Source organism: Phyllopteryx taeniolatus, chromosome 3 (assembly GCF_024500385.1).
Source record: "Phyllopteryx taeniolatus isolate TA_2022b chromosome 3, UOR_Ptae_1.2, whole genome shotgun sequence".
Classification (NCBI taxonomy): domain Eukaryota; kingdom Metazoa; phylum Chordata; class Actinopteri; order Syngnathiformes; family Syngnathidae; genus Phyllopteryx; species Phyllopteryx taeniolatus.
The window spans coordinates 33166829-33189007 of record NC_084504.1 but is presented as its reverse complement, the minus strand read 5'-3'; the positions used below and the strand labels follow the sequence as shown (position 1 = coordinate 33189007).

Below are 22179 nucleotides of genomic sequence, written 5' to 3'. Positions count from 1 at the left end.
AAAGTGGGGTTTTTTTTTCTTTTTGTTTTACTTTGATTGTGCGGTGGACAACCAGTTAGCGCATCTGCCTCACAGTTGTGAGGACCCGGGTTCAATCCCCGGCCCCGCCCGTGTGGAGTTTGCATGTCGTCCCCGTGCCTGCGTGGCTTTTCTCGGGCACTGCGCTTTCCTCCCACGTCCCAAAAACATGCACGCTCGGTTCATTGAAGACTCTAAATTGGAATGGTTGTTTGTTTGTACGTGCCCTGCGATTGGCTGGCAACCGGTTCAGGGTGTATTCCGCCTCCCGCCCGAAGACGGCCGGCGTAGGCTCCGGCAGCCCGCGACCCGCGTGAGGAGAAGCGGCTCGGAAAATGGATGGATGCGCTTTGTGCCATCTAGTGGAAGGCATTTGAATGTTCTTGCTGTCACTATACGATACGTCGCTGGGATGGGGAGAGAGAAACAAAAATACATTCTCTGTAGTCACAAAACAAATCCAATTTCCCAGCGGCCGGGAATGGCTGCGCTGTTTTGAGTCGACGAGAGGAACGAGGAACATTTTCCACAGCAAAGTGTTTGCCGAAGGGAAAATGATCGACTTTTGCGACCTTTGTTATTTTTATGGCTCGCGTATTAGCAGGGCTCGGCATTAACCCCCGACAACCCGCCCAGCGCGGTTGACTTTCATCAGTGGCCGCTTTGAATTCCACGTTCCATATTTCATTGCGGTTTTCTCAAACGCCATCTGTCATAATAAAAACCGATAGCGAGCTGAGACGACGACGGCGCCACTCCCGTCAGCCCTGCCGCACAAAACGCAGCGTAGACCTTGAACTCATTCGCCGCACGTCCTCCGCGCGGACGTGGATATTTCAATTCGACAGCCGTCGATGGCGGTGAACGACTTGTAATATTCCTACACTCGCTTCGTCTCCTGAACCGCAAGGAAGCGCTTCGACCTGTTTTGCCGACTGCGCAATTTGTCTGCGCGTGACCGCTGCTATCAAATGTGGCAAGTGAAAATGCTGAGTGGCCAGCAGCTCTGGGAAACCGCTAGTTCACGTCAAGCCCTGTTTATTACGTTATCAAGATAAACCCCGACACCTTTGTCAACACAACGTGCTCTTTTTTCTTTTACATTTTGGAACTATCACACATATGTAAAAAAAAAAAAAAAAAAAAAATGAGACACTAGTGTCAAACATAATGAGACATCGTGTTGTCAAAGTAGAATCAAGTCAAACAAACTACTAACCCCTTTGGAGACATCTTGGGTGTTTGCTGAGCAATGGCGCCACCTGGTGGTGTTTCAAGTGCGGACGCCCGTCAAGAAAAACGAGAATGACGTCATGCATGATGTTTTGGAGTTGTGTTCAGGGGCCTCGTGGACAAAGCCTCGCATGGATCGTCCGCTCGAATCCAGAAAACGTCGTCAACACAGAATTTGATCATGACTGCAAATTTGAATCCAAACTTTAAAAACGGTTTGGTTTACTGGGCATCCGGAAGATGTTTGTCCGATTATTTCAGAATGAAAGACATTCATCCCCAACACACACACACACACACACAAAAGTCCTCTTTTTTTGGTTCCTTTGCGAATTTATTACGCTTATCAACACGGTGGTTTCATTTCACACTGGACACACAAATATTTGGATCTGCAACCCAGCAACACAATTGCGAGCCGCCGGCCATGCAAGTGTCCAAATAAGTTGAGCACTGTTCCTCAAAAAGAAAAAGAAAAAGAAAAACAAGTACTCACCCGTCGTCTGTGACCAAACGTGACAGAACGACTTCATGTTGGCTTTTTCTTCACAGGACCATTAGCGTCATAATCGGCCTCCAAAAATCCAGAAGGGTCGTTCGGTCGGTCGGGCCGACACTCATTTGAGACAGAAGCGGCCAAACGTCCTTTTGCGAGGGAAGAAATACGACAATCGATGACGCTTGATGAAACTTTCATCAAGAAGTTTGGAACGAGCAGGCCGCGTCGCTTGACGACCGTGACCTCGAGTGAACCCCAAGTTTTTGGGGCCGTTGCGCAAGAGTTATGGAAACGTTGTACATTTGCGTGATAACCTCAAGACCCGCCTCTTCTCATATGATAGCCCAAAAAAAAAATATCATACAAACGATCGGAAAATTTACTGTTCTTACACGAGGGAGTAGATGGGGCTAGCGAACATTTTTAGAGGCGATTATTCTTCTCATCGTCCCAACAATTATTCAAGAAATGCCATAAAAAATGTATTTAAGGTAAGATGACCTTTATTAATCCCACAATGGGGACATTTGCAAAGATTTTGTGATACTAAACAACAATAGCAAGGCGAAATATGCATGTGAGGTGCAAATACTGCTTTTGTTACACTTGGGCTCACCATGCTCACGTTCTACACTGTAGTATCTGTGACTTTGAGTGCGTGCGGCATGAAAAGGCTGGAGCTCTAAATTCCAATTCAAGCCGTCGACCTCGCGGAACATCACTTCCCACATTCAAGCTACTAAAACGAAAACAATCTTGAGCATTCATCAGGTTTTCTTTTCATGATACATTTCTGATTTCTGGTACTCAAAGAAATACTTTTTTTATATTTTATTTTTGTATTTTTTTTGTTGGGGAGGGGCTAAAGAGAAGTTGTCTTTCGTGACAGTTTCAGCTGACACTACAGTCAAAAACAAGTTAAAAATGTTTTTTTTCTTCGCACAAGAACTGTTACATTTGACTAAAGCTAAAACTTCGTTCGTTGACAGCATGAGGCCAGTTTTGATATTGTCTGACATGCTCGGTCGAGTTTGACTGGCAGAAATTGCCAGCCGGAAGTCTGCGTGCGTGCGTGACGTGACGTGACGTGACGTGACGGCGCCAAGGCGCTTCATTGCCTCAAAGCCTCATCGGAGCAGGCGAAAGGTTTCTCTCCCGTGTGCGTCCTCATGTGCGAAACCATCGACGACTTCCGGGAGAAGCTGTTCCCGCACACGGCGCAGCGAAAGGGTTTCTCCCCCGTGTGTATCCTGGTGTGCGACACCATGGTGGACTTGAGCGAGAAGCGCTTGCCGCACACGGAGCAGAAGAAGGGTTTCTCCCCCGTGTGCGTGCGCATGTGCACGGTCAAGCTCAGCTTGTACGGGTAGCTGACGCCGCACAGCGAGCACGTGAACGGCTTCTCTCCCGTGTGCGTGCGCATGTGCGACAGCATGTGCACCTTCTGCGAGAAGCGCTTGCCGCACACGGAGCAGACGAAGGGTTTCTCTGCGTTGTGCGTGCGCATGTGCGTGTTCAGGTTGCACTTGTACGTGAAGCTCTTGGCGCACACGCCGCACGTGAACGAGCCGGGCCGGCTCGGGGCGCCGCGCGTTCCCGTCCGCCGCGCGTTCCCGTCGGCGCCTCGGTCGGCGTCGCCGTTGGGCGCCGTTTGTCCGTCGTCGCTGTCGGACAGCGGCGCTAAGAGGGCGTCCGGCGGTGGGGCGGGGCCTCCGCGGGGACGACGGAGCCGGGACGACCGGGGCGCCGCGTCTTCGTCGGCGGTCGGCGGCAACTTGCCGGCGTCCTCGTCCTCCTCTCGTTTGACGCGGGCGGGCGGCCCCCGCGGCCGGGGCGGGGCTTCTTCTGCGGGACACGAGCACACAGACGGAAGATTATTCAATCAATCGATTCATCTGTCGGATTATTTTTCAATTCATCGATGAATCGGATTTGCAAAACAAGACAAACGACAAAGTGAAAATGCAAACATAAACGTAACATCGTCAGAAAAGCGGCGAACACTTCGCAACGTCAAAGCGGACGTTTGCAAATGGCGCATTTGGAAACAAACAAACATTGTTCTGCCGCCACGGAGTGTTACAGAAATGCGAGAATATTGACCCTCGAGAGGCTGAGATTCTGAGAATTTGGAGCTAAACGAGGTCACTAAACAGTACAGTCCCCTCCCAAAGTATCGGAAGGGCAAGGTCGATTCCTTTGTTTTTGTCGTATACTGAAGACCTTTGGGTTTCAGGTCAAAAGATGAATATGCGACAAAAGTTCAGAATTCCAGCTTTCCTTTCACGCTATTTCCACCGTGATGTGTGAAACAACTCGGGACAGAGCACCTTTTCTTTGAAGCCACCCACTTTTCCAAAAAATGAGAAAAATGCATCCTAACTCATCGAGAGAAGCTTCATCGTGCAACAAGACGATGACCTAAAACACACTGCCAACACAACAAAGGACTTCATCGGGGGGGAAAGGTGGAAGGTCTTAGACTGAGCAAGTCAATCACCGGACCTTAACCCAATAGAGCATGCATTGGACCTCTTGAAGAGGAGACTGAAGGGAGAAACAGTCTGGTCAAGTCGATCGGTCGCAGGCTTGATACAGTTATTGCGTGGAAGGGTTATGCCACCAAATATGAAATGTTATTCACAAATTCATTGAATCGTGTCTGTTCCAGTACTTTTGCTTCAAACAAAGTTGTTTCACACATCACGGTGGAAATACCGTGAAAGGAAAGCTGGAATTCTGAACTTTTGGCTCATATTCATCCAAATGTCTTCAGTACGCAACCAAAACAAAGGAATGGACCTTGCCCTTCCGATACCTTTGGAGGGGACTGTAGTTGTCCATGAATTTGATCACCCCTTAGTTGTTGATTTTTTAAAAACGATTTAACCAAGAATAGTCCCATTAAGATGAAGAATTTCTCTTACAAGCGACAGCAGCACAATAGTTATAAAATACACAATGAACAACAACCAGCACTATTTACAAATGGACAATATGCAAATTCCTGAAAGTCATAATTCCCCCATCCATTTTCTGAGCCGCTGGAGCGCTGGAGCCAATCCCAGCTACCGTCGGGCAGGAGGCGGGGTCAACCCTGAACCGGTTGCCAGCCAATCGCAGGGCACATACAAACCAACAACCATTGGCACTCACATTCACACCTACGGGCAATTTAGAGTCTGCAATGAACCTAGCATGCATGTTTGTTTTTTTTTTTGGGGGGGGGGGGGGGGGGGGGGGGGATGTGTGAGGAAAGCGGAGTGCCGGGAGAAAAGCCACGCGGGCACGGGGACAACATGCAAACTCCACACGGGCGGGGCCGGGGATCGAACCCGGGTCCTCAGAACTGGGAGGCTGACGCTCTAACCGGTCGTCGTTCGTAACCTTCAAACGTCGTATGTCGGGATCGAGAACCCGCCGTACAGTCCAGTGAAAAAGGAATATGACTCGGTTTGTGTTTCTTGCGATCAAATCGACGGGACTCGGTTGCGTTCCAGTTGGAAGATACATTTTCTTTTCTTGGACAAAGAAACGCGTGACATGTCAAAGTGGACGTGAATGAAAGCGCCCTCGGTGGCGTGTCGCTCACTTGGAGTGTTGATGGAAAAAGCTTCCAGTCGTCGTCGGTGTCGCTCGTTCTCCTCTCGCGCGCGACAAAGTTGCTCCTCGTACGACGCGATCGTTCGCTCGAAAAGTTCAAAGATTTCGTCGGCGACCGCAATTAGGCGCTCCCTCACCAAATCTTTCAACATTTTCACGTTTTTCGCTCGATTTCACTTGGCTGCGAGCTCGCTTTCTCACTCGCAGTCAAACTGGAAGCTAACTTCCGGCTTTTGCGCCACGAACGGCGGCTTGACGGCAGCTGAGGCACCTCGCGCCGCACGGCCGCCATCTTGCGGCGGTACCGCCATCTACTGAAGGTGCGCAACACGTCAGAAAACGCCAAAACAACAAGTTCTTGTTTTTTGTGGACCTTATCATCTCAGCACAGCTGTTCGTTACGCGCAAAAGCGGTCCTTCTTTCGCACTTTGTTATTTTTGAAGCGTTCATAACATAAACATAAAGTTGGATTGGACTGAAATTGTGCATCATTTTCCATTTAAAATATATATATACACACACACGCCTGATCCAAATTTTAAGACCAGTTGGAAATGGCAAGTATTTGCATTTCTCATTGTTGGAGCTTTAAAAGGCTTTAAGTAGATACACGTGTGTCAATGCCAAGAAAGAAATACCAAAGAGTATAAATGACACAGCGTGCCAAGGAAGGAAGGACAGCGCCAAAAAGATCAGAATTGTCTTTAATGTATAGAATGTGTTCAGCACAAACATAAAAAACTATATATACATATATACATACATACACACACACTGTACTGTATGCACTGCACAAGTCTTCTTAGGTCACCGTAAGTTTTGTTTTTCGAACAAACCATTTTCACATTGCAAATAGTTAGCCAATAACCAATATAGAAACATATTTCATGTATTGTTTTACCATTGGCGTTACAATGGTACAAATGGCGCCCCCAAAGTCACTTAAGCACATCCCATCTGCTCGTCATCCTTCATGAACCAGGAAGTGGCCAATTAACTGACAACCAATCACAGACTTCTGGGGGAAAATATCACATTTTACTTAAGTGCTCCAAAAAGGATCCATTGACAAGAAATAATGTATCCTTTTTCTCTATTTATGCCGCTAGCTTGCTAGGCTACATAACGTTTCGTTGCCTGCTTGAAGAAGAAGAATCACCTTTATTGTCATGAACATGGACGCACGCACGCACACAAAATGTGTTCTGTGCATTTTACCCATCACAGTGAACACACCGGAGCAGGGGGGCAGCTGAAGCGCCCGGGGAGCATTTCGGGGTATCGGCGTCTCGCTCAAGGACACCACAGCCGTGAGTCCAGGAGGATGTCGGCGGACGGTCCGGTCGGGGTCTTGAACCCAGGTCCCCCACGGTGGGAGGCGATGATCCTTGTTACCGTCGCCACGGTAACAAGTGTATCCGCTCGATAAGATGAAGCCCAGCGATCGTAAAAAACGGGATGCGGTGGTATCGGAATACAAGATTCGATTGCAGTCGTCTGACACGGTGCAGTCGTGAAAGAGCAAATTTGTCTTGTCGTCTGATCTGGCCGGGCATCACGTGTGGTCTGTCCCACAAAAAAATCATAATAATAACTTCATTGGCCGTCACATATTGACAGTACTACGTCAAAAGGTTCCAAATAAACTAGCTTTTGGATTCAAATATACTGCGCTCGATGGCGACGCGGAGTCAATATCTTTTGCCGAGCCGATCGATGATGTCATTGATCGGATCGGCGAATGATGAATTAGCATAAAATGCTAATTATCGGCCGATATCGATCAGATCGGTGTAAAGACTTCAAAAAACTGTGACCGGGACTTAAGCAGCGACCTATAGATCATTTTCAAATAATCTAATGATATTTTTCATTTGTTGGACAATGACGTGTCTTATGTCAGAAGAATACAAGCGGTAACCACCCGATTGTGAGTCGCTGGTAATTCGTTAGTGCTAATGCCAAGAGTGAATCGGGATTTAGTCGGCGAGTCCGAGACCTAGCATAAACAGTGCGTGTGTGGCGCTCGGTAGTAGAGCATGCGCGTCACAACGCTGAGAAAAGTTCATGCGGTAAATGGCGAGCGGCAGCCATGTATATTAAAACAATTCTAATAAAAATGCCGCTGACGTTCAACTCCAGCCATGCGCTGGCTCAGTTTCTTAGTTGTATACCGAAATGATTATTTTGCCATGCAAAACCTTTTCCGGTCCTGTTGTTGTTGTTGTTTGATAGTTTGAGTTGTCACAAAAGCAACAAATATCCCTCTTGTGTTTGCTGTTTCTTTTCACAAAGAGCTCGCTTGCTCCAGTTTTGGGTCAGTATCTGCGATTTGGGCTGAAACGAGGCCATGTTCTGCTGCTCGTTACTAAAGAATGGGAAAAGCTAGACACAGACGTTTGCGGTCTACTCTTCGGGTAGATGCTGCGCTGATCTCGTCACAGGACACCGTATTTTGTGGGCCTCGAAGGATCAGTCCAAATGCTTTGAAAACGGCCGGCAGTCAAGGGGTGAGCTTCAAGTCGGCAGGCGAAGGTTCACTCTCCGCCGTGCGACCGCATGTGCGCCGTCAAAGTTCTCTTTTGAGCGAATGTCATGCCGCAAACGGCGCAGGCCAAAATCTCCTCCCCGCTGTGTGAATTCATGTGCGCATTTAAACTGTTTCTGTACGGAAAACTTTTACCGCAAAGTGAGCAGTTGAAGGGCTTCTCTCCCGTGTGCGTGCGCATGTGCACGTTCAAACTGCCCTTACAGGTGAAGCGTTTACTGCAGAGTGAGCAAGTGAAGGGTTTCTCTCCCGTGTGCGTTCTCATGTGCGACTCCATGTGCACCCTTTGAGGAAATTTCTTACCGCACACGGAGCAAGCGAAGGATTTCCCTTCGGCGTGTATTCGCATGTGCGACACCATGATCGACTTGAGAGAGAAGCTATCGCCGCAAACGGAGCAAGCGAACGGTTTTTCTCCCGTGTGCGTCTTCATGTGCGATTCCATGTGCACCTTCTGCGAGAATCGTTTACCGCAAACTGAGCAGCGGAAGGGTTTCTCTCCCGTGTGCGTCCTGCCGTGCGAGATCATGTGCGACTTTTGAGAGAAGCTCTTACCGCAAACTGAGCAGCAAAAACTTTTCTCTCCGGTGTGCGTTTTCATGTGCGTGGGCAAATTGCACTTGTGAGAAAAGCTTTTGCCGCAAACTGAGCAGCCGTAGCGTTCTTTGCCCGCTTCCGCGTCGTCGCCGTCCGACAGCGGCGCTAAGAGCCCGTCCGCCGGCGGGCGTCCTCCGGGCGCGTCGTCTCGGTCGTCTTCGCTCTTCAGGACGACGACGGTCAGCGGCAACGAGCTGACGTCGGGCTCCTGCTCTTCCTCTTTGACGGGGGTCGCCTGGCCCCTCTCTTCTTCTGCGGGCCACAAGCCAGAAACACACTTGAGTTGACACTTTCTATTGACTTTGAACACCACGACGTCACTTTGAGCAAAACAATCGATGTGAATTGAGCCATTGTGAAGACAGGCTCAATGGCTTCCATCAGGAGTGCGAAAGGAACGCGCCGCGTGCGGGGCTAGAGAAGACGCGCGCTGCCATTTTTCGACAACACTTATTGTTGCTCATTTTGTCCACTGGAGGTCGCCGCTTCAATGCCCGACGAACCAATTCAGACGAGATTTTCTGTGGTTCTGACGAAGCTGAAAATTATGGGGACGCGATGCATTATTATGAATCTCGCTGAAAAATGTGAAAACGTCGCTCGAGCAACATACGGGCATTTCACCTAACGTCCACACACGTCACCTTAGCAGATTCTTCCACATCGGGCTCAATGTATTCGCGTTTCTGTCCTCTTTGCAATGTGCTGGCCTATTTTATATGTGCGCTCGTTGCTTGTCTGTGAACAAGTCCTGCAGAAACCCAACGGCCACCTTTAGCTTAGCATCGTCTGTTGACGCCGCCCCCGAAAGTGGGAGACTTCTTCGGCGTCTTGTGTTCACTTCGGTGCACCAACCTCGGACGCGGACGACATTTGGATTGCTGCAAACATCTCGCAGTCGTCGTCGGTGTCGCTCGCTCTCGTCTCTCGCGCGACAAAGTTGCTCCTCGTACGACGCGATCGTTCGCTCAAACATTTCGAAGATTTCGTCGGCGGCCGCGATTAGGCGCTCCCTCACCAAATCTTTCAACATTTTCACGTTTTGGTTTCCGACGACTCGCGACGGTTTCACTTCGTCGCCTTTTTTTTTTTTTTTTTTGTTCTCGTGCCGTCTGGAAGCGAGGCTGACTTCCGCCTTTTCTTCTTCTGCGATTCTTGTACGGCAGCTACCGGACACGCCCCGCGGCCGCCATCTCGCGGCTCGCGGCGGCACTGCAGCAAAGACGGTCGACGCTGAACGCCCTCAAAATCAGCAGTCAGTTACGTCATCCAAAGAGCAAAACCCGGACGGAGGCTTGACGCTTGTTCCTCTGGTCTCCTGTCCAGCGTTCATGGCCATCATCCTGCGTGACTGCTGATTCGTGTCGTTTCCACGGCAAGCGGAGATGACGATTTAGGATCGGAAGTGTTCCAAATTGGAAGCTTTTCATGGGATTCCACTGGGAATTGAATGGAAAGCTGAAAAAAAAAACCCCCACTGATTTTCACCAGTGAATTTCATTTCCAATGTAGTTTGTCACAAGCTAGCACAAATGCATGTCAGCGTGTTAACACTTCGATTGGTTTTACAAATGGCCCCTCGTATGTCAATACCCCGGAGGGACATTGGCACGTGACCGCCGTGACATCCAAGGCTCGATCGTCTTGACTATGATGGCCTACAATCTGAAATCATCAAGAAAATAGCGCGTCTTGTTGCAGCCCGGAAGACGTTTCCCACGGACTGCATCAAACCAAGGTGGCGCGCAACATTGTGTCGTCTTTCCTGCTCCGAAGGGAAATGAACGTCTTGTTTTGTCCTAAGCAGCCACTTCCATGCAAAAAGAGAGTTCACACAACGTGTCAACGTCTTTGTAAGGAAGTGCCAATTCGTTCCCTGCCTGGATGGACGAGCTGCCTTCATTTTGTTTTGTTTATGTTAGTTTTCCCAAATAATCCCTGCAAATGACAGTCAGCATCAACTGTTGTGCGTATACTCCAAATGTTTTGGAACAAAATGACCAATTACAACTTCATGTAACAACGCTTCAAATTAGGGACAGACCGATTATCGGCCGGAACCGTTGCCGTCCGGCCCGGTATTCAGCATTTCGACGCAAATTGGCATCGGCCTTTTTTTTTTTTTTTTTTTTTTCTTACGTCAACAGCCCTCAAGAGACCAATTTACTCTTAAAAAGTGCTCTCCTTGCACTTTTTGTTCTCGTTTGAAGTGAAAGATGAACATTTCAGTTATATGGACATTTTTGTCGAAAACTTTAGGGAGCAATTGATTTCTTTGTTGAAGTTTCGAAAGACACGCTGCCGACCCTGGGAGCTCCCTGCACTTTTTGGGAAACAGAGATGTGTGAGATTAAAATTCGAAGTTCAATGACCAGATGCTTAAAGGCATTTCAACGAAGTGTCAGACTTTGTATTATTCAAAATGTTGTCACCCAAAATATTTCCCCTTTGACCCCAAATATCGATTAACGGCCTCACTGACGACTCGGGATCGCTATCGGCGCTGGAAAAAACCCAAAACATAACATGTGGGTTTACCTTTATTTCAAGTTATTATGCACAGCAGGTTTTTTTGGATTTTTGTAAAGGATTGAAACGAGTCATTTGTGGAATTTACAGCACAAAGAAGTCATATTTACTGAAATGAAAAACGATTTCAAGCAAAACATCTGAACAGGTCGACTTCGATTTTCACATGCAGTAGCCCCGCCCCCCTGTCGTCACGACGCCCAACATCACGTGACTAAACCAGGAAAAAGGCCGGCAGACTTCCTGTGTGCGCAGCGAGAACTCTGAGAACTGCAGGCACGCCAAGAACGCCGACAACTCCAGGAACTCCGAGAACTGCGGTCTGATGACGTGACGATTTGAAGCCGAACTTGCTGGAATATCGTTTTCGCCATCTCTGGCATCTTCGGAAAAAAAGTTAACTTCGTGTACAATTGTGCCTTGAGGTATGATTTCAATTTGTTCCGTGACGACACATGCAAATCATCTTTCCCCATTCAAATGAATGGAAATGCCATTAATCCGTTCCAGCCTTTCAAAACAACCAAATGTTTTTTGTTTTTGTTTTTGAATAAGAGCACTCTATGACGGTATAGTTTATAAAACATGCAGTAATAATTCAGCAGAATGAATAATAAAGATTTTTGCTCACACTTTCTCCTCCCGTTGTCTGCACCTTGGCCACCTGGGGGCAGTATAAGACAGACTCAGCTCCTCCCACTAACATTAGTCGTTCTTTGCAGAAAAAGAATGGCTGCCAGTTTTGTTATATTATTTCAATTTTCAGTTGTGTTCAGATAGTTGCGTACAAGGTAACAACAGCGCCACAACTACCGCAGACAAATTCCTTGTGTGTTTTGGACAAATAAAGAGGATTCTGATTCGGGTATTGTTCACTAGTTGCTGCTGCTTGTGATGTGAGCTGAGTCACGGCCGCAACACTACGCAGTGCTCGCTTAACAAAGCAAAATAAAGAAATCATTACAATTGGAAAAACTCAATTGTCAAGCTCGTACAAGTGCTGTGAAAAAAGGTGTTTGCCCACTTCGCTAATTCTTATTTTCCCCCACAGTTGCTCCACTTCAAGCTCATCAAACAAATGTAAATATCAGACAAATATAACCCAAGTGAACTTCAAATGCGGTTTTAAAATTATGATTTCATTTATTAAGGGGAAAAAAACAACCTGGCCCCCTAAACCTAAGAACCGGTGGGGTCTTCCTCAGCAGCAACAACCGAAATCAAGCGTTTTCTCCTTTTCTCCAACTGCCAATGAGTGTTTGAATTGAGCAAAAACGGAGGGTTTTCCAGCACGAACGGCCTTTTAAGGTCATGCCACTGCATTTGAATCGGGTTCAAGGTTCAAGTCTGGCCTTTGACTAGACCACTCCAAAACCTTCGTTATTCTTATCAGTTGACCTGCTGGTGTGTTGTGGATCGTTATCCTGCTGCAGAACCCGAGTGCGCCTCAACTTGAGGTCACAAACTGAAACATTTTATGTTTGCTTGTGATCTTAAAATGTGAATTTGAGAAGGGCAAATGGTTTTTCACGCCACTGTACCTCACAACACTCGGAGGTCAAGGCACCGCTGAAAGGCGGCACGGTGGGCGACTGGTCAGAGCGTCTGCCTCGCCGTTCTGAGGACCCGGGTTCAATCATCCTTTGCTGCTTGCGGATCTCCATGGGGTTGAGGTCAGGGGAGCGGGGACACCTGGCGAGTTTGTTGTGTTTTCGAGGAGCCAATGATGCAGATGATAAAAAAAAAAACAAAAAAAAAAAACCCGAGTCAGACTTCTTGCAGACATTTGTTTCAACCTCCTTTTGTGACACGCAGGAATCACAACAGGAGGGGCGAATCTCGCGCTTTGGCCCCGAGGGGAGCAAGTAGGCAAGCGTCCTCGCCAGGTGGACGGAAGGACAGACCAAACTGGTTAAGGAAGATCCTCCGATAGAGCCATTCCTTCTCCGGTTCTCTCCCGTTTTGTCTGCACTGCTCTCGGTAAAGACGATGCATTTGCGCGACGGTCAGGTACTTCCCGTCGCGTTGCGCGCGGCGGCTCTCGTGCTCGGGAAAGGAGGCGATGTGCTCTTTGATCAGCCGCAGGGACTCGTCGCTGACTCTTCTGCGATTGTCGTGCTTGCCCCTGCCGTCGGGCGAGGGCGAACCCGGGCCTTTCTCCGCCTGTTTTTGGAGCGCTCGATCGACTCTTCCGTTGGATACGCAGAGCGTCGCCAGGAAGAACGTCTTGCACACCTCCACGTGACCGCCCTGGCCGGCGGTCAAGCTGTATTTGCGAGAGTACGAACGGTTTTTGGCTTCCCCCGCGTCTCGCCGTCGCCGTTGCGGTCTGCGTCTCTGGACGCCGACCAGTTTGACGGAACCGCAGATGAAAGCGTTCTGCAGGTCGAAATGACCCAGGTCCCAGAAGTTCCGGAATATCATTCGCCGTTCTTCTTCCGTGACGCGTTCGGCGCATCTGTGTCGACACAGATGGCGAGGAAGGGCGACGAGGTTTTTCCCCGGCACGGCGATGCCTCTGGTGTTCACGTAGGCCTTTCCCTTGTTGCGGGCCTCTTTCATTTTGCTTCTCAGCCATTCGTGTGGGCGCCGTTTCCTCTTGTTGCCCTTCTGCGCCGAAGCTGAAACGGAAAGAGAAGACGCTGGTCAGTCGGTGACAACGTTCGCTCGCGGGTCCGTGTTTGTCTGGAAAGCCCGGGTGGCGAGACCCCGGCCTCCCTCGTCTCTCCGCTCGCCGTGCACACCGCCACCCGCGCTCTCCGTTCCGGCACTTTTATGAACCTCTTCTGCACTATTTTTGGTCCACGGTCTTTTCAATTGGCGCCCAAACGACCGGAACCCCCTGCGACAAATGACGACGGGTCATTCTCATACCATTGGCGCAATAAAAAACACTGAAGACGTGCCCCACTGGACTTCCTTTTGAAAATCTATTCATTGGACACATGTGAGTTGTTTGAATGATTGGCAGCAGTTATTTATCAAAAAGAAAGTAAAAGTAAGACTTTTAGAACCAAAATGCCTTCACTGTTATGTTACTTTTCGTGCCAAGATGCCGAACCCTTCAAAATAAAAGGCTACATGCTTAAAACAGGAAGTCAAGGTAAAACTTGCACATATAAATCATTTGACGTGATGAAACAGTCCCAAATAACGATATTAACAATGCTATGTATAACTTTGAGCTGAAACATTCATTCATGAATATTAAGTCCATTGGGTGAGTTCCACACACATCATAGGTTTGATATCGGATATAAAGAACTCAGAGCGGCGGGCTGCATAGAAAATGGATGTTCACAACATGCAAACTTTTTTTTTTGACCCAGCCCCCGAAAAGAATCGGAATCGAGAATCGTTTGGAAGCGGAATCGAAATAAGGAACCGGAATCGCTCAAATTCAAACGATGCCCGACCCTATTCGGCATGGCAGACATTCACCCAGAGAAAACCAAGGTCAAAAACTGTCTTTACGGTTATGGATCAAATTCGATGAAAATGACCAATTCTCCATCTATCGATATCTTCTTTTCCTTCGGGCTCGTTTGTCCCTTTAGGAGTCGCCACAGCGCGTCATCCTTTTCCATGGAAGCCAACCTCCTGCACACCATCTATCCATCTATCTATATACAAGCCCAATTCCAATGAAGTTGGGACGTTGTGTTAAACATCAATACAAACAGAATACAATGCTTTGCAAATCATGTTCAACCTATATTTATTTGAATACACTACAAAGACAAGATGGTTAATGTCCAAACTGATAAACTTGGTTTTTAATCAAATAATAATTAAGTTAGAATTTGATGGCTGCAACAGGTTCCAAAAAAGCTGGAACAGGCTCATGTTTCCCACTGTGTTGCATCACCTTTTCTTTGAACAACGTTCAATCAACGTTTGGGAACTGAGGACACTCATTGTTGAAGCTTTGGAGGTGGAATTCTTTCCCATTCTCGCTCGATGTACGGCTTCATCTGTTCAACAGTCCGGGGTCTCCGTTGTCGTATTTGACGCTTCATTTTCAACGGGACTGCAGGCAGGCCAGTCGAGTACCCGCACTCTTTTACTACGAAGCCACGCTGTTGTAACGCGTGCAGAACGTGGTTTGGCATTGTCCTGCTGAAATAAGCAGGGGTGTGCCCATGAACGAGACGTCGCTTGGATGGCAGCATATGTTTCTCCAAAACCTGTATGTACCTTTCAGCATGAATGGTGCCTTCACAGACGTGTAAGTTACCCATGCCATTGGCACTCACACAGCCCCATACCACCACAGATGCTGGCTTTTGAACTTTGCGTCCATTACAGTCCGGATGGTTCTTTTCCTTCTTTGGCCCGCAGGACACGACGTCCACAATTTCCAAAAACAATTTGAAATGCGGACTCGTCGGACCACAGAAGACTTTTCCACTTTGCATCGGTCCATCTTAGATGAGCTCGGGGCCAGAGAAGCCGGCGGCACTTCTGGGTGTTGTTGATAAATGGCTTTTGCTTTGCATAGTAGAGTTTCAAGTTGCACTCACGGATGAAGCGTCGAACTGTATTTACTGACATTGGTTTTCTGAAGTGTTCCTGAGCCCACCCTGATGTCGGTTTTTGATGCAGTGCCGCCTGAGGGATCGAAGGTCACGACGGGCATTCAATGTCGGTTTTGGGCCTTGCCGCTTCCATGCGGTGATTTCTCCAGATTCTCTGAACCTTTTGATGATATGATGGACCGTAGATGATGAAATCCCGAAATTCCTTGCAATTGTATGTTGAGGAACTGTTGGACTATTTTCTCCCGCACGTGTTCCCAAAGAGGTGAACCTCGCCCCATCTTTGCTTGTGAATGGCTGAGCAATTCAGGCAAGCTCCTTTTCCACCCAATCGTGGCACCCGCCTGTTCCCGCCTTTTTTGCCACCTGTCCCAGCTTTTTGGGAACATGTTGCAGCCATTAATGATTATTTCCTAAAAACAATCAAGTTTATCAGTTTAAACATGAAATATCTTGTCTTTGTTGTGTAGTCAATTAAATATAGGTTGAACATGATTTGCAAATCATTGTATTCTGGTTAGCGCGTCCGCCTCACAGTTCCGAGGACCGGGGTTCGATCCCCGGCCCCGCCTGTGTGGAGTTAGCTTGTTCTCCCCGTCCCTGCGTGAGTTTTCTCCAGGTACTCTGGTTTCCTCCCACATCCCAAAAGCATGCGTGCTAGCTTGATTGAGGACTCCAAATTGCCCGTAGGTGTGAATGTGAGTGCGAATCGTAGTTTGTTTATATTTGCATACCAAGTCAATTACAAAATATCACTGTGCTTGCTAAAAAGGATTTGTTTTTCTTGTTATCCGACAAAATTCAAATACTACTTAGGCAATTATAGTATTAGGCTAACAATATTTTTTAACAGAAGTCATGTATCGTAGCAAGAACCAAATTTTTAATTCTAAATCTATTGTTCGATTGAAGGGAAAATGGGATTTGCAAAAAAAAAAAAAAAAGTTTGGAAGAGCTGAAAGAAGAGGAGAAGCCAAATTACAATTGAAGGACAGATTTCTGCCAATAAACAGCTTGAAGTACCTTTTTTGAAGAATTCAGCAAAAAAAATAAAATAAAAATAAAAGTCCGAACGACAGCTCACTATCTCGAAAAACTTGTCAGCGGGGTCCCTCGCTCGTATCTCAAGGCCAAAGTGCACGTCGTCAAGTTGTCTGAATGCACATGGTTGGACACGCATTGAACCTTTTAAAAAGGACCAAAAAAAAAATAAAATAATCAATCATTTGTAAGAAAATGCGAACGCTCACCTTCACGTTCTTCACGTTCCGCATCGCCGGGACGGCTCGCGCTCGGATCCGCGACTGAGGCGCTGTCGTCGTCTTCCGTTGGGGAGGCGGGATCCCAGTCGGTGTCGCCTGAGAGCAAACAAACGCATTGGGATTTGAGTTCAGCGCAATAGCGGTGTACGTCCCAACATCCTCAATATCTCTTGGGAGCTGAGAAGTAACCGTCACTTCTCCTAACTTGCAGATGCACTGGCAGCACCCAAGCAATCGCGGCGCTTCCTTTTTTTTGCCCACTTTTGCCGCAAGCGAACAGCAAGCCAAGACGCAATCTGCACGTTGGTCCTCACCTTCAGCGTGGGCGCGGCTCCTCCAAAGTTCTTCGGCGTCGTACCCGTCGCACAGCTGGTCGGGCGACGCCCCCCCGCGCTGGAGCCGTTGGTGCTTGTTTTGGGCAGTCGGGTGAAAGCTGTCCACGTCGGTCTCCTCCTCTTCCTCTTTCAAGACCAGGGGGGGCTCTGGATCCTCTTTTTTCTCTTTCATGCTGGGGGGCTCTGCCACACAAACACAAACACAAACTCGACGTGCAACCATTAATCAACAACGATTCTGATCATCCATTCATGGTTAAGAGACCTTCAAATTGTCCAATCCCCCATTTGTGTCGCCCTTCATGTTTGCACACTGATTATCTTTTGTGTTTTTTTCAAAACAAGACATTTGCCCGCTTCTCCTCACGCGGGTCGCGGGCGTGCCGGAGCCTATCCCAGCCATCTTCGGGCGAGAGGCGGGGTCGCCAGCCAATCGCAGGGCACGTACAAACAAACAACCATTTGCGCTCACGTTCAATGAACCTAGCATGCATGTTTTTGGGATGTGGGAGGAAAGCGGAGTGCCCGGAGAAAAGCCACGCAGGCACGGACGGGGGAGAACATGCAAACTCCACTAGCTTAACGTTAGACGCACAAGGTAAAATGCCATAGATGGGCTAACGACACTAGCATCCATGTTGCGGTTATAACCCTTGGAGCAACGGCTATTTGAACGCAAACGGCGCATCGACACATGTAGGCAGACAGTCTAACAAGAGGAACGGCAAAAAATGTGGCCGATTTGAAAAGAGCCAATACTGGCCGATGAACTCCTTCATCAATGAAATGTGCCCCCTTTGTATACGGTCCCGCTCGGCAGGTTTTTTTCCTTTCACCGGGTAAGACGTTTGGCTCGAAAATCTCTCGATCATTTTCTGATTTCGGGATACCTGCGATCCGGGCAAGGCCTCCAGTACCAGATGCGGGAAAGCAGCCCCCCAGCATTATGGACCCGCCGCCACGCTTGACTGTTGGCTGGTTGTTGTTCTTTCCCTCCAGGGCTTCATTGCGCTGTCTGTAAACGTACTGTTGGCGCGCATTGCTAAAACGCTCTATTTTTGTTTCATCTGCCCATAAAATATTGTTTATCATTTGCTCTTTTCTATCATGTTTCACTTGGAGAGATTCCGCATTTAGTACACAATTCAACGTGATGGGCGCCAGTAATGTTGAGCACGACTGTAGTTGCGCAAACTATTTCCCCCCAGAAGTCTCTCATCAATCAGACAATACACACATTTATCAATCTTTGTAAAACAAATGTTTTGTTTTTCTTTTTCTTATTAAAAACGTGATGTGTGCGTGCGTGAAAAGAATGTTCTAATTTTGGCCAGGACGGGAAGCTTCGAGAACTGAAGCCATTGTGGAAACAATTCTTCCGAGCATCATTTTGGATGGCAGTCACGGGACGAATTTCACCAGTCACCGCTGGGCTGGTCTAGCGCCCCCTTTCGGGAGCTGCACGCATTTCTGCCGACTGCCATTTGAAGCGAGCGAGCGAGCGAGCGTTGAGTTTAATAACGAAGTCGCATGCAAATGCGCACAAACCTCGGACGCGGTCGACATTTGGAGTGTTGCAAACGTCTCCCAGTCGTCGTCGGTGTCGCTCGTTCTCCTCTCGCGCGCGACAAAGTTGCTCCTCGTACGACGCGATCGTTCGCTCAAACATTTCGAAGATTTCGTCGGCGGCCGCGATTAGGCGCTCCCTCACCAAATCTTTCAACATTTTCCAGCTTTGTGACAGCTCGCCTCGTCGTCGGACGGACGCTAGTTTCGGAGAGACGCTAACTTCCGCCTTTATTCTTCTTCGGCGGTTTTTTTCTTTTTTTTTGTAACGGTACGTCACAAGTCGGCCATCTTGCGACGGTATTGACGACGACGGGTCGCCTCGATGGCCACAAAACCCAAATGAGAGTAGAAAACGTGAAACAAACAGACAGTAAAGAACTGACAACGAGTTCAAATGAAAGCCATGAATCGAATGTTAGGTTCACACGAATTCAGAAGGCGTTCAATTCAGTTTCGTCCAGGATCATGTGACGTCACATGTGCACTGCAGAGACCGACCAACAGGGGTCAGGGGAGCGCCAACACAGATCGATGTCACCCTTTTAACTTGTGCCACATTTGCAAGCAAAGCACATTTATTTGTGTATCGCGCATTTCATACACGAGGTAACGCAATGAGCTTTACGTGATTAAAAGCATTTAAAAACAACGAAAAATACAAGTACAATTCAAACAGTGTACAGTGCGAGAAATATCATTTACAAGTGGAAAAAAACCCAACATGGATTTGTGGGCTGATCAGCCCAGCTGAGTATGTGGGTTGCGCCGCCAATCGTTGATTTTTTTCTCTCTCTCTGCCAATGCTAAGTGTCTTATTTTGCTGTTACCATCGACGTTACGAAACCTGAAGATGTGGAGGAAAGTTGGGTAGGGTCAAAGGTCAAACGCTTTGCCGATCGCCGCGGCGACACCTTTCGGCGGAGGCGGCGTGACGACAGCAATTTTCCAAAACAGCCGCCTCGCTCGTTCGAACGTCAATCGTCCGGTCCGCCGAACGGGTCAAAAGCAAACGCAAATGAATCCGCGGCTACTGAACAGCGAGTACGCGGGGGCCCGCTGTACACTGCGTAGAGTGCGAGGTGCCCAAACATGCGCCGGCATTTCCCGCCCTCGTAATCGACGGGTCGGGCCGAGATTCACCGTCTAATCTTTAGCTTCTCGTCGAACCCGCGGCGATGCAACGCCGCCATCTACTGGCGTCACTTCATCATTACAGTTCCGCAGAAGCTTACATTTTGCAGCGAAAAACGTAATTGACGAAAATATCCGGCTGTGGCAGTAAACGAGTTCAAAAGCTCATAAAGGCTTGCAAGACTTCCTGGCGAGCGGCATCGTCGCAAAGAAGTGAGTCGACAAACTCATTTCCTTCCTTTTTGTCTTATGTTCGATAAATGCTTGAAAGTGTCGAGGGCGAAGGCGTGTCGCCGCTCATTCTCGGCTTCCTTTTTCTGCCGAATGAATCTCGTGACCGTGCGAGCCAAAGCGAGCGTCCCCTTCCCGTGTCGTCGTCGTCGTCGTCGTCGTCGGCTTCTTCTTCGTCATCACCAATAACAAGAAAGAATCCGCTTTTGCACAGTCGCGGCGTCGCGAATTGTCGCGAGGGCCAGACCGACGCGGCCGCCGGACGCTTCGGAAAAACCAGCGGCAACCGTCCTCTTCTTCAACAAAGCAATTTCACACTCCGATTCCGACTGATTGGCTTTTTTCCTTTTCGGCGGCTTTCTGGCTTTCGACCGCTCACGCGGCCGACGAAAGATTTCGCTGTCTGCGCTTTGTTTCGTTTCAAGGACACGTGGAACGTAGTTTCGGTCAGCGTGAAAAACCCCTCCCACGTGTCTTAACGTTTGTAATACCCCAAGTAAAAAAAAAAAGTAACAAGCTTATTTTGACCAAGTAAAGCTGAACTAAACGTTCACGTTGTGTATTTTGTATTTCGCTGTTGTAGTCACGTGCAGTTCAGCTGTATGGAACATTTTGGAATGTAACTTTTTGGGAGTTAACGTTTCAGTCCAATCGGGTAAGGCGAGACACGCCCCCTCCCCTTAGCAACAATGAATAGTCTTTTTTCTTTGGAAAATATAAATCATTTGAATAGCAACATAATATTTCAAGAAGTTTTGCAAAGTAAACATATTTAGCGGGTCATGAAATCATCTTTGATTTTCTCAAACAAAGTGTCAAATCCCGTTACGTGGATCTTAGCGGGACGCGAGAAAAAGTCGCTCGGCGCCAATTGAGCGGGAAAGCGGCCATTTTGGGTGAATTTCCAGCTGGCGTTTTGACCAAATTTATCTTGAATCATCGCTGTAAATGCACAAATGTTGCGCCAGCTCTCATTGGCCGGCGCAGGCGTACTTGGTGTTTCTCAGCCTCGGGCGTGCGGACGCTGGATTTCCCGCTCCCTCCCGGCGAGTTGTCCGCACGAGAGCAGCAGCCCAAAGGGGCTCCCCGCGCGCCGACGCGACATTAGCGCGAGCACGTAGTCGCGCTAATGTCGCCGCAGGCTGGCAAATTCGGGAAGGAAAGGGGAATAGCGCTCGCGTCGTTGCCGTCGAGGACGCCGACGTAAAAAGAGGAGAGAACGAAAGGACGCGAAGAGACGGCGCCGCCAAAACAAAGTATTCGGATGCGCGTGAATTCCGGGCCCGTCCTCGGCGGCTCGTCCTCCCTTCCCTCCGTGCAGCCGTCCGTCTTGCTTTCGTCTTTCGGCTCTTCTCTGGAATTCGAGGCAAAACTCGGCTCCATCCGAACAGACGCTTTCCTCCGTCTGGGAAACGCTCCTAAAGCGGCAGACGGCCCGCGTCTTCGAGGGCATCGCTTCTTGGCGTCCGTTTGCGGGTCTACTTGTCGCACGGACACGCTACCGAATGTCATCTGGCAAGTTCTCCGGCCGCTAGCCACATTCACCAAATTCTCGCTCGCCTCCGAGAGTTCCGAGCCAAAATGTCACGCTGTTTTTGTTTAGGTCCTTCTCGTGGGCGTACACGTGACGCACACGTCTACCAAAGTTGACGTCGCGAATATAACCGCAATCTTTCCCCCGAAATCGCCGAGATTCACCAGAGCGCTTCAAGCCAAAACGTCCGACTTTTCTTTTCAGGCACGCCTTCTCCAGACCTTTTTGCCGGCTCTCGTCTACCGAATGACTTGCCGCGGACTCAAACTCAAAAAGTTGAGTTTTTCAAGTTCGGGCAGATTTAGGCCCAACTCGGTGCCTCTGCCGGACATGAAAGCCAAGGATATTTCAATGTCGTACGGAACAAATCCTTCTCAAAAACCTCCTCAATGTCGCATGAACCAACGCGCTGGTGGATTAGTGGCGGATTAGAAGAGGCAGCGAGACTGGCAGGTACCGTCGAGCCGCATGGCTACCGGATTCAAAGTCTTGAAAAAGTCAGCCAGGAAACTTTCAAGGTCAGTGAGAGAGAAGCGCATTTCCATTTTGAA

At 48.6% G+C, this 22179-nt stretch overlaps 3 protein-coding genes across 5 annotated transcripts; all 3 read right to left on the bottom strand.

Moving 5' to 3' along the window:
• Positions 1-1614: 1614 nt before the first annotated feature.
• LOC133475684 (zinc finger protein 79-like) lies at positions 1615-5610 on the bottom strand. The gene is made up of 2 exons (XM_061768917.1): positions 5343-5610; positions 1615-3595 (listed from the first exon to the last, which is right to left on the bottom strand). Exons 1-2 carry the CDS (start codon positions 5503-5505, stop codon positions 2862-2864), a joined length of 897 nt encoding a protein of 298 aa, XP_061624901.1. The 5' UTR covers positions 5506-5610; the 3' UTR covers positions 1615-2861.
• A 431-nt stretch (positions 5611-6041) lies between these two features.
• On the bottom strand, positions 6042-9909 carry LOC133475681 (gastrula zinc finger protein XlCGF8.2DB-like). 2 transcript variants are annotated; one of them, XM_061768912.1, is made up of 3 exons: positions 9355-9909; positions 8458-8751; positions 6042-6920 (listed from the first exon to the last, which is right to left on the bottom strand). In XM_061768912.1, the coding sequence occupies exons 1-3, from the start codon at positions 9530-9532 to the stop codon at positions 6910-6912; spliced, it is 483 nt and encodes a 160-aa protein (XP_061624896.1). In that variant the 5' UTR covers positions 9533-9909; the 3' UTR covers positions 6042-6909. The 2 variants fall into 2 exon arrangements, with proteins under 2 accessions (XP_061624896.1, XP_061624895.1); XM_061768911.1 differs by having other exon boundaries at positions 6042-8751; positions 9355-9906.
• Positions 9910-12146: 2237 nt separating this feature from the next.
• Positions 12147-19006, bottom strand: LOC133475673 (uncharacterized). 2 transcript variants are annotated; one of them, XM_061768884.1, is made up of 4 exons: positions 18875-19006; positions 17143-17346; positions 16817-16924; positions 12147-13649 (listed from the first exon to the last, which is right to left on the bottom strand). In XM_061768884.1, the coding sequence occupies exons 2-4, from the start codon at positions 17333-17335 to the stop codon at positions 12847-12849; spliced, it is 1104 nt and encodes a 367-aa protein (XP_061624868.1). In that variant the 5' UTR covers positions 17336-17346; positions 18875-19006; the 3' UTR covers positions 12147-12846. The 2 variants fall into 2 exon arrangements, with proteins under 2 accessions (XP_061624868.1, XP_061624867.1); XM_061768883.1 differs by having other exon boundaries at positions 18712-18969.
• Between the last annotated feature and the right edge of the window lie 3173 nt (positions 19007-22179).

Excerpts from the sequence above, each read along its gene's own strand:
- LOC133475684 (XM_061768917.1), bottom strand. The coding sequence starts at position 5,505 with ATGTTGAAAGATTTGGTGAGGGAGCGCCTAATTGCGGTCGCCGACGAA. Across the intron at positions 3,596-5,342 it reads TTTTTCCATCAACACTCCAA|AAGAAGCCCCGCCCCGGCCG; the intron begins GTGAGCGACACG and ends CGTGTCCCGCAG.
- LOC133475681 (XM_061768911.1), bottom strand. The coding sequence starts at position 9,532 with ATGTTGAAAGATTTGGTGAGGGAGCGCCTAATCGCGGCCGCCGACGAA. Across the intron at positions 8,752-9,354 it reads AAATGTCGTCCGCGTCCGAG|AAGAAGAGAGGGGCCAGGCG; the intron begins GTTGGTGCACCG and ends TGTGGCCCGCAG.
- LOC133475673 (XM_061768883.1), bottom strand. The coding sequence starts at position 18,889 with ATGTTGAAAGATTTGGTGAGGGAGCGCCTAATCGCGGCCGCCGACGAA. Across the intron at positions 17,347-18,711 it reads AAATGTCGACCGCGTCCGAG|AGCCCCCCAGCATGAAAGAG; the intron begins GTTTGTGCGCAT and ends TTTGTGTGGCAG. Across the intron at positions 13,650-16,816 it reads GGAACGTGAAGAACGTGAAG|CTTCGGCGCAGAAGGGCAAC; the intron begins GTGAGCGTTCGC and ends TTTCCGTTTCAG.